Source organism: Dipodomys merriami, unplaced genomic scaffold, assembly GCF_024711535.1.
Source record: "Dipodomys merriami isolate MVZ:Mamm:240054 unplaced genomic scaffold, mDipMer1.0.p SCAF_3415, whole genome shotgun sequence".
Taxonomy (NCBI): Eukaryota; Metazoa; Chordata; class Mammalia; order Rodentia; family Heteromyidae; genus Dipodomys; species Dipodomys merriami.
The window spans coordinates 4,652-18,818 of record NW_027204955.1 but is presented as its reverse complement, the minus strand read 5'-3'; the positions used below and the strand labels follow the sequence as shown (position 1 = coordinate 18,818).

Here is a 14,167-nt window from a genome sequence, read left to right as displayed (position 1 = left end):
CCCACCTCCTGCAACCCCCCCTCCCCAGTGCCAAAGTCGTAAAGTTCGTTTTTCAACATAAAGTCTTGTATATCTCATTTTACACTGGGTCAGCCTGTATTGCTATTTAAAATTTGTTTTTTCCCTTCCCCTCCACACATTATAGCAACATCAAATACAGTGAAAACAGGGGTTATACCGTGGGGGAGGAACATACAAAGCAACAAAAAAATCATCTTATAAATCATCTTATAAATATGTTAGAAACAATAGCAAGAAAGAAAAACAATTTGAGTTCTTATCTTGGAGTTCATTTCACCTAACATCAACTTATCTGACCATTTCTGCTTTCTCAGACATATACTAGTTATTGCAAATAAAGGAAACCATGGGACCTATGTTTCTTTGGGCCTGGCTTACTTCACTTAATATAGTTTTTCCAAGTCTTTCCATTTCCTAACAAATGGGGCAGTGTCATTCTTTCTGATGGAGGCATAGAATTCCATTGTGTGTATATATACCACATTTTCTTGATCCATTCATCTACTGAGGGGCATCTGGGTTGGTTCCATATCTTAGCTATGGTAAATAATGCTGCAATAAAAATACTTGTGCTGGTAGCTTTAGTATGGTCTTGTTTGTGATCATTCGGGTAAATGCCCAAAATCTTGTGCCAAGTTCCTGGTTCATATTATAGTTCCATACAGCAGGTTGTATATTTTGATTATATTCAAACACCCTTTTATGAACACATTTTATATCTTGTCACACATCTTTTCTTCTCTCCAATATCTCTCATTTCTTCTGCTCATTTTCACCTTTCTGAGGTAGCTACAATTGAGCCACTGGTAATTGGCTTGCTTTGCATTCTTGGTTGGCTTTTTCTCTGAAAGATGACAGTCCACCACTTGAGCTTCATATCCATTTCTAGCTTTTTGGCTAGAAGGCTTTGCCTCAGGATCCTTAGCTCTCATCTCCTGTTAAGTTAGCATTACAGGCATAAGCTACCAGTAGAGATCATTTTAATTTCTTGAGGAATCTCCAATCTTTCATTTTTATATACCATCACCAAAACTACAATTTCTATCTGGGTTGATGGGTAACTATTGGGTGACCTGATTGCAAAAATCGTTGAACATTTTTTTGGGTACTGATTTGCATCTGTACCTTTTATTTATTTATTTATTTATTTGGTCTGTCATCCGGCTTGAACTCTAGGCCTGGATGCTGTCCTTCAGCCCTTCAGCTTGAGGCAAGCAGTTTACCTCTTGAGCCACAGCACCACTTCCAGTTTTCTGGCGGCTTATTGGTGATAACCCCTCTTTTCACTGTATTTGATGTCGGTATAATTTGTGGAGGGGAAGGAGAAAAACAAATAGTCTAAATAGGGATACAGGTGGACCCATTGCAACAATGAAATGTACAAGTTGTTATGTCGAAAACGAACTTTACAACTTTGGTGGGGGGGAGGATGGGAAGGGATGGGAAGGGGAAACAAAGGAGGAGGCTAAAATGCTTGATAAGAAATGTACTCATTATCTTGTCCATGTAATTGTAACCTCTCTGTATAGTATTTTCACAATAAAAAATAAAATAATTTGCAATCCTGAAAAAAAAAGAGTCTCACGGACTTTCTGGCCTGGGCTGATCTCAGCCTCCCGAGTAGCTAGGCTTAAAGGCATGAGCCAGTGACACCTGGCTATAAGTATAATGTCATCTTCAAAAAGGGATGGTTTTACTTCTTGCTTCCCTATTTGGTTCCTCTAAATGTTTTTCTCTTGCTTACTGCTATTGCTGGGAATTCCAATACTATGTTGAAGAGGAATGGAGAGAATGAAATTCCTTGTCTTGTTCCTACTTTTAGGGAAAATCGCTTTACTTGTTCACCAATTAGCATAATACTGGGTGTAGATTTATCATATATAGAATCATACTTGTTCCAAGTATTCCTAACTTCTCCAGAGTTTTTAATCACAAAGAAGTGTTGGATCTTACCAAAGGCTTTTTAATGCATTGATCAAGATGATCGTGTGGTTCTTGCACTTGCTTCTGTTGATGTGTTGTAATATATTAACTGACTTACATATGTTAAACCAGATTTACATCCTTGCAAAAAATCCAGTTTGTTCATAACATATGAATTTTCTCATTAGTGTTTGGATTCTACTTACAAGTATTTTGTTGAGAACTGTACATCAATGTTCATCAAGGAGATAGATCTGAAGTTCTCTTTTCTCACTGTGTCCTTATCTGGTTTCAGGATAAGTAGAATGCTTGCTTTGTAGAATGAATAATGTTCTCTCACTTTCTATTTCATTGAAGAGTTTGAGAATAATTAATAATTCTGCTTATGGAATTAGGCTGTAAGACATCAAGTCCTGGGCTTTTTCAGGAAGGGAGGTTTTTGTTTTTTGTTTTTGTCGGTCATGGGTCTACTCTGGAACTCATTGCTGTCCTTCAGCTATTCAGCTCAAGGATAGTGCTCTAGCACTTGAGCTACAGCACCACTTCTGTTTTTCTGGCGATTTATTGGAGAGAAGAGTTTCACGGACTTTTCTGCCTGGGCTGGCTTTGAACCGTGATTCTCAGATCTCAGCCTCCTGTGTAGCTAGGATTACAGGCGTGAGCCACCAGTGCCTAGCAAGGGAGGGTTTTTAATGACAATTCAATCTCATTGTTTGTGATTGGTCTGTTCATTTATTTTATTATATACACTGGTTTTATTTTTAATATATATTTTTATTGTAGAGATACTGTACAGAGGCATTACAGTTATATGAGCAAGGTAATTTTGATACACAAGAAGGTTATGCTTACATGAGTTTGTGATTGGTAATGAGGATGATTCTTTTTGAGGTATTTCTCTCTTTCCATCCCTCTCTCCCAGGTTTTCCATCCTGTGCTCACTCACAAATGGGCAGTTCATTTTCCACATAGTGTCTAGTGAGTATCACTGTTGTACTTGTTCATCTTTGTTCCATCTTTATGAGCCCTCCCATACGTTCCCAAAATCAAACAAGAGAAAAGGTAAAGAGAATGAGAGTCAGAAACCATGTCAAATAAAAATGTCTTCTATTTCCTTTACTTGAAATTCATTTCTTTGGAGTGGGGGTAATTTTTTAAACTCTCTATATAATTCAGGTATGAGGCCTTTTTTAATGTGAATGAAATTTTTCCCATTTTGTGGGCTCTTTATCTTGTTAGCCATGTCCCTTGCTATGCAAAAACTCTTCACTTTGATACAATCCCATTTATACAGTATTTCTTTGATTTGTTGTCATTCTGGATCATTGTATACAAAGTTTAGCCCCATTCATAGATAGCTTAGCATTTCCCCTACCCCTTCCTGTAATATTTGCACAGTATCTTACCTTACATTGAGGTCTTTGATTCTAAAGATGATTCCGGTGCAAGGTGTTCTACGGGTGTCCAGCTTCAGATTTCTGCATGTAAATACCCAATTTTGCCACCACTATTTGGGTAAAGGTTATCTATCTTACAAGCTCTGTTTTTGGCACGTTATCAAATATTAGATGGCAGCAGTTAGGGAAACAGAGGTACAGCTATGTATTGGGTCCAATTTCTAGTCTAGTCTAAAGAATCTTTATATGCATTTCACTTGTGAGAGCTTGATCATAAGACAGATTGGTGTAGATGTCATAGTCAAAAATTTGATTATCTTTCATCTTTAGGCCTATTGCTTTGTACCTTTCTCTACTTTTGCTTTTTTAAAATTACTGTCGTCAACTTTTAACAAATCCTTTTTCACACAACTTCATTCTTCTTCATTCTTACTTATGTGTATTCCTCCAAATGTACTTTTTTTAAATTTAATTTTATTTTATTTGTGAGCATATTGTACAGAAGGGTTACAATTACATGGGCAGGATAATGCATACATTTCTTACCAAGCATTGCAGCCTCCTCCTTTGTTTATCCTTCACATCCCTTCCCAGCCTCTCCCTTCCCCCCAATCCTCCCCCTCTCCCCCACCCCCCTACCCCCCCGCACCGACATTGTAAAGCTCGTTTTCGACATGACAACTTGTACTTCTCATTGTTGAAACAGGTCCACCTGTATCCTTAAACGACTTGTTTTTCCCCATCTCCTCCACAAGTTATACTGACATCATATATAGTGAAAGCAGGGGTTATACTGTGGGGGAGGGACATACAAAGCAACAAAAAAATAATCTTATAAATGCGTTAGAAACACATGCATGAAAGAAAAAAAAAGTTTGTTCAATTATATTTTCCTCAAGCTCACTATTTTCTTCATTTAGAAGACTTCACAAACATGATAGGTTTTCATTCTGATCATTTCACATATATCAACAGTATATATTGAGCAGGTTAATCCTTTCATTAGTATTTCCAATGTGACTTCATTGTTTGTGTTTAAACAATCCCAGTTGATTTCATTACATTAATTTCTTTAGAATATGCCCACATGCACACACACACACACACACACACACACACACACACACACACACACACTGGTATTCACAGAAAGGACACAGAGAAAGAAAGAACAGTACTTTGATCCTCTTTATATTGCTCTACTGGATCCTTTTTAGTTTCTCAACCTAAATATAATGGGAAGAGATGGAGTTGCTGGAGCTGGATTTGAATGTAAAGCTTGCTTACAATTCTCTCCTCAACCCTCATGTCATGGGTTCCTCTCTCCATAATGAATTTCTTGGAATTGGATGCATCCCTTTTATTTTGGTGCATAAAAAATACAATTCCACCACCTAGCATTTGCGCTCTTGTTCTGGTTGTTATACCAGTAAGAGCTTTTCAATATGATGATCTGTGAGCACAGCTTACAATAGAATCTTCCATAAATAAGACTTTACTTCTGAAAGTTGCTCTTAAATTGAACATTCATTAGTTAGGTTGACCTTCCATCTAAACACATAACAAACTCTGGGTGATTCAAAACACAAGATTTATTTTTAGCACAGGTGTAGCTACTTGCCCTAAGATAGTGGCAACAGAATATTTCCTGTCTCATTAAAACCTAATCCAACAGCCAACAGCTCTCTGTTCTGGTGCATGTAAAAGTAGGGAAAAAGCAAGCTCTCTCTTGGATTAAATAAGTATCTGAATCTCATTCTTGACATATTCCCTTCATATCATTACCTAATCCTATATAAAAGCACAAGAAAATACAACCCAATTAAGTGTAATGTTTTAACATATTGATTGGTAAAGAAACAAGGATTTACTGCACCAAAGTCATAAATTTTTAAATACTCCTCAATTTCTATGCTCATTATGCAGGTTCATCTTCAAGAACTATCAGTTTGTGTTGGCCTTGGCTTTTGCTATTGAGGAGATCAACAAAAACCCTCATCTTTTACTTAACTTGACTCTGGGATTTGAAGTCTATGATGTTCAAATTAGAGCTTGGACTATGTATAAGAATCCCTTCATTTGGCTCTTTGGGAAGTACAACATTCCAAACTACTCCTGTATGAGAGACAGCAGGTCTATAGCAGTACTTACAGGACCATTAGGAATAACATCTGACCAGATTGGAACATTGCTGGGACTCTACAGATTTCCACAGGTGAGAATAGAGGGTAAAAGGATATTAAAATGTCTAATATTTCATGTGCTAGGAAAGAATGATAGGAAGAGACTGGATTTGTGAACCTATCAAATTTTTGTGGTATCAAAGAATAAGTACTCAATGATGGTAGGATCTTTAGATATAGATATAGATATATGGATATAGATATTTTCATTGTTTCAAAAAGGATACGGAAGAGTTAGAGCAGACAAGTAGATGATTTACTGTTGCAAGCCTGATCAATAATATTCTTTAAAAGAATTAGGAAACGGAAAATGACTTTTCAATGTGAAGATATGTTGAGCAGGGTACTGCTGGGCTACTCCTGTAATTTAGACTATTCAGGAAACTTGTAGCTGCAGTTAACCAGCAACTAGCAGAAAGTGAATTAATGGCTCAAAGTGGTAGACTCATCATGAGAGAAAAATCCACCAAAGTGCATGAGGCCATGAGTTTTATCCCTCTACTTGCATGTATGTGCAATGTTTCTCTCTCTCTCTCTCTCTCTCTCTCTCTCTCTCTCTCTCTCTCTCTCTCTCTCTCTCTCTCTCTCTCTCTCTCTCTCTCTCTCTCTCTCTCTCTCTCTCTCACACACACACACACAAGATATTATATTAAATGAATAAGTCAGGCTCAGATTGGGAAATTGGAAATGTGTTCTCATGGATGTGAGAGCTAGAGCTAAAATATGAATATGTAAAATGAAATAAATATGAAACACACACATAGCCTCTTATATGTATACCTGATCAATCTGACTAAAGCATGGTATACATATGATGGTGGAACTCCAGCCTGTGACTCTTCTATCTACTTACAGTAGAAAAAAGAAAAACAAGAAAGCTGAAGCATATCTTGTCTGAGATGGGTGGATGAGGATGAGGAAAAACATGAGAGGAATAAGGAATGGATGGGTGTGGAAAACAACTTAATATTCAATGTACATATATGGAATCAGAAAAATCAGGAAGTGGGTGGGGTTGATATAGATGGGAAGAGTTGATAAAAATTAGTGACAAAGATAAAGAGACATTTTATAAATTTATATGCTGTACAACTCCTCTAGGGCAAATTATTTTTCTAAAGAAAAATTAAACCTATATTCCACATGCTTCAACTGCCTTCTCACATATATCAAGACTCAAATTTTGATGAATGGCAAGCCTCTAATTCATAAAGCATACAATTTTCTTTCCCTTCAGCTTACCTTTGGGTCATTTGTTCATGTCCTGAGTGACCATCACAAGTTTCCAGCTCTGTATCAGATGGCCCCAAAGGACACATCAGTAGCCACAGCCATCGTCTCCTTACTGCTTCACTTCAGCTGGAACTGGGTGGGACTGTTGAATTTACAAAATGAGAATGATTTGTGGGTTCTTGCTGAATTGAAAGAAGAGATGACCAAGAACAGAGTTTGTGTAGCCTATGAGCTAGTGATCTCAAGCCAATTAATATCACATATATTCAAAGCCATGGCAGGTTATAATGAGGCAAATAAATCAGCAAATGTCCTCATCATACTTGGTGATAATGATTCACTAATAATTTTAATAATAGGTATTGAGCAACTTTTAACAAAAGGCAAAGTTTGTATCATGAACTCACAGTGGGAATTTACCCTGAAAAGAAGATATTTCTTGTTAGGTTCACCACATGTTCCTCTTATTTTTTCACACCATCATGCAGATGTTTCTGGATTCACAGATTTTGTCAAGGCAGTTAACCCTTCCAAATACCCAGAAGATATTTTTCTTGCTAGGATGTGGTTTCTCTCTTTTAATTGCTCAGCTGCTGTGTCTGACTGTGTAACATGGGACGATTGTCTTCATAACGCCTCTTTGGATTGGTTGCCTGGGCATATTTTTGACATGACTATGTCTGGACACAGTTACAATATATACAACTCTGCATATGCTGTGGCCCAGGCTCTCCATGAAATGCTTCTTCATCATATAGAAGTTCAAACGATGGGAATTAGAAAAGGGATAGTGCCTTTCCACGCACAGGTAATTTCATCTATATTGGATGGCATGTACCATTAGCAAAGGCACTTCCTGAAATATGTCTTATTCTATGAAATTAAATATTTCAGATGCTTTTGACAAACCCAGGAATTTGTTTACATTTAAATGTCTATGAGGTACTCTAAACCTGGGATCATATGCTCATAAGATAACACTGTATAAAAAATAAAGTATATTCCATAATTTTGTAAATTGATTTTTTATTGCTGCCTCTGGACTTGAGTTTAGGGTTGAGTGCTGTCTCTGGGTCTCTTTGTGCTCAAGGATAGTGTTCTACCACTTGAGGCACACCAATACTTCTATCTTTTTCAGAGTTTATTGGTGACAACTTTCATGGACTTTTAAGCCCAGTCTGGATTTGAAGCTCAAATCTGTCTCCTGAGTAGCTTGAATTAAATCCATGAGCCTCTGGCAGCCAGCTTATGAGTTTGATAAGTTACAAACATCCTCAACATTCCATAGCTAATGTTTAGAAAATTGTAAATTCAGTTTTCCCCTATACATTTCCTTAGAAATAGCAAAAGATGACCTGCTGAACGGAATTTTCCATATTTTTTCATCTAGTTTCATTCAATTTTAGAAATAAAAATTTAGCAAGCTCAAACTATACACATTCATTAAAAAAGTGCTTGTGTTAAACTGTAACTAGACAACTGAGAATTTTCTCATTTATGACCATGTCATATTGGTTTCTCTTGAAAAAAAGATTGTACTTTTTTTGGAATGACCTGAGTTCAGAAAGATTATTTTTATTCATCCATAGTTTTTTTTTTGTAGTTGTTAGTGCTGTTCTTAAATTCAGAATAAAAGATTAAAGGTGATCAGGAACTTTTCTTTTTTAAAAAATTCTTTTCTTGTGCAGAGAGGTTACACTTTCATCAGTAAGGTAATTAGTACATTTCTTGTGAACATTTTTACTTTCTCCTTTTTTTGCTCCTACTATCCCTTCCCTCTTCCACCTCACCTGGAGCTTTTCTTAATTCAAATTTTCTACGTTATTTCTGGGATATACTTCATCATAACATGATTTATCTCTTCAGCTACTCCATGTTCTGAGGAACATCCAGTTTTCCAATCCTGTTGGAGAGCAAGTGATTTTAGATGAGAAAAGCAAATTGGAGCCAGAGTATGACATTCTGAACATTTGGAATTTTCCAGAAGGTCTTCAACTGGAGGTGAAAATAGGAAAGTTTTCTCCATATGCTCTCCATGGTAAACAACTGTCTTTATCTGAAGATATGTTAGAGTGGGCCATAGGAACTACAGAGGTAGGTTGGCTCTAATAATAATGATTTTTAAGAACATATATTGAAGAAAAAGTCATCCTTTCAATTTATACCTGGCTGAGTGTCAACAACTTTCTCCTAAAATCCTAGCTACACAGAGAGCTGAGATATGAATATCACAGTTTACATCTGGACAAGCCGGAAAGTCTGTAAGACTCATCTCCAATTTACCACCAAAAGTCAGAAAGTGGAGCTTTTGTAGCTCAAGTAGTGGAATGATAACTTTGAGCAAAACATGTTCAAGGCCAGTGCCTAGATCTTGAGCTCAAGCTCCACAATCAAAACTAAGAAAAAAATTAAATATCTTCTAACTTTTTGGTTCAGAATATTGTCATAAGTTATAGACAGGAGTTTTCTACGAGGTTTCTTATATTGTTGTAAAGTACCTGAGGAATCACTTTATGTGGTGGATAGCTTTGTTGTGTTTCCATATGTAGAGGTTTCATTCAATGGTTAGTTGACCTGCTATTTAGGCATCTTTGCTGAAAAGAATCATTGAAGGCACCTGTATCAAGATTCATTCTTCATGGCCTCTAGAAAAATAAAAGGAAAATATATTGGGCCTATAAAATGGAAGTGATCATCCTGGCTTTTCCCCATACCACAGATGAGTGGAAGACAACATATAATGACATGAATTTAAGAAAGTTCCGTAGGGTTGTAAACTAGGACTTACTTCCTCACCATCAGTTTCACCCTTTTCAAGATCCCATATGGTTCTATAGTTCAACAGGCTAGAAATCATGATTGTAGCACATAATTCCTTAGGAAATATGTGATATGGAATATATAACACAATTCAATTAATTGACTGCACTTAGTTACATAGAAACATTATGTGTAATAATTTGATTCTTTAAAACAATGGAATTTTTGGAGTGTTAGCTATGTAAGTTTGAAGAGTTACTGGCATACTTGATTTTCCTCAGACTCCTGGCTCTGTCTGCAGTGAGAGTTGTGGGCCTGGATTTAGGAAGTCTCCTCAGGATGGACAGGCTGCCTGTTGCTTTGATTGTACCCCTTGCCCAAAGAATGAGATTGCTAATGACACCGGTAAGTCCATGACTTATAAATACATTTTTCATCTCTCCTCAGTTTTCCTCAATCAACCAGTCAATGCAAAACTTGTGCATTATGATTACAGAGCCCTTTTTCCTTCTCTCTGTTAATAACTTAATTTTGACACGTGGTAGTATTGCTACTTGAAATGTGATAGATCATGGCATTGAATTACATGTTTTAGTGATATTTTCTACTCTATTGCAGGCAAACTTAGCTACAGATATTCCTCATATCACTAAGGGTTAAGACAAGTGTAAACCCTAACATGAAATTAAACACAACTCTTGTTAGGACAGTGCTTACATTTAAAACATTACAATTTTTCACACAGGAAACATATATCTTTCACATCTATATTTCTCTCCCTAGAACTGTTTGTGACACAGAATAAGTATTCAGAAAGGTGGATTCACTTTAAGAAGTGAGCATGACTATAAGCTGTCCAAGAGTGGTTTCTCTACTCCACAGATGATGTGGCGAGAAAAATAGAATGCCATGAATTCAAGGATTTGCTACAGGGAGAAAATTAATGTTTTAGAAAGATATGTTGAAAATTGTAAGCGTATTATTTATTATTTTCAACTGGATTTCAAAACAAGGCAGTTGTAACTATTAGTAAATGATAGCACAAAGTGTAGAAAATCATTGAGAGATAAGAATGCCCCAAATGGCACATTACAAACACATTTGATCACTGAAGGAAATAAAAAGTTGAAGAAAAATTCCAAATAAAGAAGAATGTGGAAATGGCAGGAGGTTACAGTTTAGAAAAAAAAAATGTGTTTATGATACTTGATAATGACATGCTAGGATTGTATCTAAGGCATCAATTTCCTAATTTTCTGAAGTAAAAGAAGTTCACAACAAAAACTAATGGTAGTTTACACTTCCCACCAGATATGGGCCAGTGTGTGAAATGTGCAGATCATCAGTATGCCAACACACACAGAAGTCAGTGCCTCCTGAGAGAGGCAAGTTTCCTGGGTTTTGGAGATCCCATGGGCATGGCTCTGGCCTGCATGGCTCTCTGCTTCTCTATGCAAACTGCTGCTGTTCTTGGGATGTTTGTCAAACACCAAGACACTGCCATTGTTAAAGCCAATAACCGGACGCTCAGCTACATCTTGCTCATCTCCCTCATCTTCTGTTTCCTCTGTTCCTTGCTCTTTCTTGGTCGTCCCAACACCATCACTTGCATCCTGCAGCAGATCACATTTGGGGTTGTCTTCACTGTGGCTGTTTCCACAGTGCTGGCCAAAACGGTGACTGTGGTCCTGGCCTTCAAGGCCACTTCCCCAGGGAGAAGGATGAGGTTGTTGCTGGTTTCAGGGGCTCCTAACTTCATCATCCCCATCTGCACCCTCATCCAGGTGACCCTCTGTGGACTTTGGCTGGGAACCTCTCCTCCCTTTGTGGATACAGATGCACACTCTGAACATGGTCACATCATCATCCTGTGCAACAAGGGCTCCCTCACTGCCTTCTACTGTGTCCTGGGATATCTGGGCTCCCTGGCCCTGGCCAGCTTCACCCTGGCTTTTCTGGCCAGGAACCTGCCTGACACCTTCAATGAAGCCAAGTTTCTGACCTTCAGCATGCTGGTGTTCTGCAGTGTGTGGCTCACCTTCCTGCCTGTCTATCACAGTGCCAAGGGGAAGGTCATGGTGGCTGTGGAGGTCTTCTCGATCTTGGCCTCTGGGGCAGGGCTCCTAGGCTGCATTTTTGCCCCAAAGTGTTACAACATCTTGTTAATGTCAAATAGAAATACTCTGCATGGTTTCAGGGATAAAAGTCATAGTAGGAGAAAATAACTTTCTTAAACTCATATCTTTGATTAGCATACAATTTGCCTGATCAAATCTGCAATAATTTTGCAATGTTAGTTTGTGAAATTTTTACTTCAATAAATAAGAATCTATTGTTCATTTTCCTAATAGTAGTAGTCACAAGTGGTGGTAAATTTTCTTGAATAGTTTTGATTCCTTCTATTTATTTAGATGTAAATCTTATTATTCCTTTTCTCCATTTATTTTCACTGTTACCTTTCTCAATCATTTTTCTCAATTATCAAGTATAAGAATTTCCTGTCTGAAAAATTATATTAAGTGAAGTAAGCCTGGTCCAAAGAAACATAGGTCCCATGGTTTCCCTTACTTGCAATAACAAGTATATGATTGAGTCAAGCAGAAAAGCTCAGATAAGTTGATGTTAGGGAAATGAACCCCAAATTAAGTATTCCAATGTTTTTCTTTCATAGGATTGTTTCTAACGTATTCATAAGATGATTTCTTTTTTGCTTTGTATGTCCCTCCCCCACGGTATAACCCCTGCTTTCACTATATTTGATGTTGGTATAATTTGTGGAGGAGAAGGGTAAAAACAAATCATTTAAACAGGGAATATTAGAGATTTTGTATGCATGGATGAAAATAAAATACTGCAGGTCATTAGGATAATTTAATGGTTTAGAGGAAATAAAAGTAATGGATAAAGATGCATCAGACTTCATATGCCCTATAAAACTATCATAATGAAATCCATATTTACCATATACACTTGAAAATTTAAAGTAATACAAAAATTAAATTTAAAAGTCAGTCTCCTTACAGTTGGAAAAATAACTTCTCTTTGGTCTGTTTGACCTAAATTTAATTTTTTTGTTTTTGTTCGTGGGGCTTGACTATGGGCCTGGGCATTGTTGCTCAGCTCTTCAGCTCAAGCGGAGCAGTCTACCATTTGAGCCACAGTGCCACATGTGGTTTTCTGGTGTTTTATTAGAGATAAGAGTCTCATAGAAAGCCAGGCTCTGGTGGCTCACATCTGTAATCCTAGCTACTCAGGAGGCTGAGATCTAAGGATCATGGTTCAAAGCCAGTCCCGGCAAGGAAAGTCCGTTAGACTTTTATCTCCAATAAATCACTAGAAAACCAGAAGTGGTCCTGTGGGTCAAGCAGTAAAGCACTCGCCTTGAGCTGAAGAGCTGAGGGATAGCGCCCAAGCCCAGAGTTCAAGCCCCAGGACCGACCAAAAAAAAAAAAAAAAAAAGAGTCTCATGGACTTTCTAGCCCTGGCTGGCTTTGGAACGTGATCCTCATATCTCAGCCTCCTGAGTATTTAGGATTACAAGCCTAAGCCCCCATGCCCAACTAAACTTAATTTTTAATCCATTAAGTAAACTACACACAAACTCATAATTGAACTGTCAGCTTTACAAAAAGAAGATAGGATTCACAGCTTAATTGAGGTTCTGTAAAAGACCTCTACACTGAATGTTAAAGCTTTGAAGTTAGAAATTGGAAAAACAGAAAACCAAAAGAATTCTTATGTGCACAAACTGGCAAGATTAAAACTATGAATGTGGATATGTTCCCAGAAGTGCCCTACAGATTTAATGCTATTTCCCTGAAAATTGCTGGGCATTTTTTTTGCAGGAACAGAAAAACAATAATCCTAATCCAAAAGCAATCAAGAACATCTATAATCATGGTAAGAATGTGAAGAGATTTGTCTGAACCCAGGAGAGGCAAAAATTTTTGCGTGGGATGGCAGAAATCTGTCATCTCAGCTCTGTAAGAAGTAGAGATGGAAGGAATCCGAGTTCTAATCAGGCACTAACATCTTAGTGTTAGTGTCCACAGTGGTGCATGCATGAAATAACAGCTATGATAGGAATGTAAAAATGGATTGAAATTCTGGACTATGTTTGCAGTATGTAGGGCATAGCCGACTAGTGTCTTGGTCTGGTATGTGTCTGGGGTAGGCTGATGCCTACCGGGGGTTACTCAATATGCCCCTGGTCATGAATTGGCATCTATTTCTTGAGGGGCCGGGAGCAGCCTTCCAGCACCCAGATATTGTTTGATATCTGGGAAGGAAGGCACTGGTCCCTACTATGCTTTAATGGGAGATTGTCTCTGCACCAGTCCTGGGTTGGCAGATGTTGGCCTCAGAAGGGACGGGCTCCCACGGGCTGGTGCTGGAGATTGTCTTCACTTGTATCCTAGGCTGGCATCTTACTTGTCCCCAGCTAGTTTCTACTTCCCATAGAAGTAGGGGTGTGGCCCTGGACTGGCATACTTTTGGCCCAGACCTAGCGTGCTTGCATCTGGTTGGTGACAAATAAAAACCATTCACAACAAGAAAAATGGAAACAATTGATTTCCACCAAACCAGAATTACAAAAAAAAATACTCAGACATTCTGCATATAGAAAACCAACAAGAACACAATATTGAC

General features: G+C 37.7%; 1 protein-coding gene across 1 annotated transcript; it reads left to right on the top strand.

The window, feature by feature from the left end:
* Positions 1-5,267: 5,267 nt before the first annotated feature.
* LOC138803589 (vomeronasal type-2 receptor 116-like) lies at positions 5,268-11,742 on the top strand (the record flags this gene model as incomplete). Its single annotated transcript, XM_069987646.1, has 5 exons — positions 5,268-5,556; positions 6,762-7,565; positions 8,624-8,851; positions 9,799-9,922; positions 10,829-11,742. Coding segments are annotated over 5 exons (2,359 nt in total), but the record flags the coding sequence as incomplete, so codon positions are not given.
* Between the last annotated feature and the right edge of the window lie 2,425 nt (positions 11,743-14,167).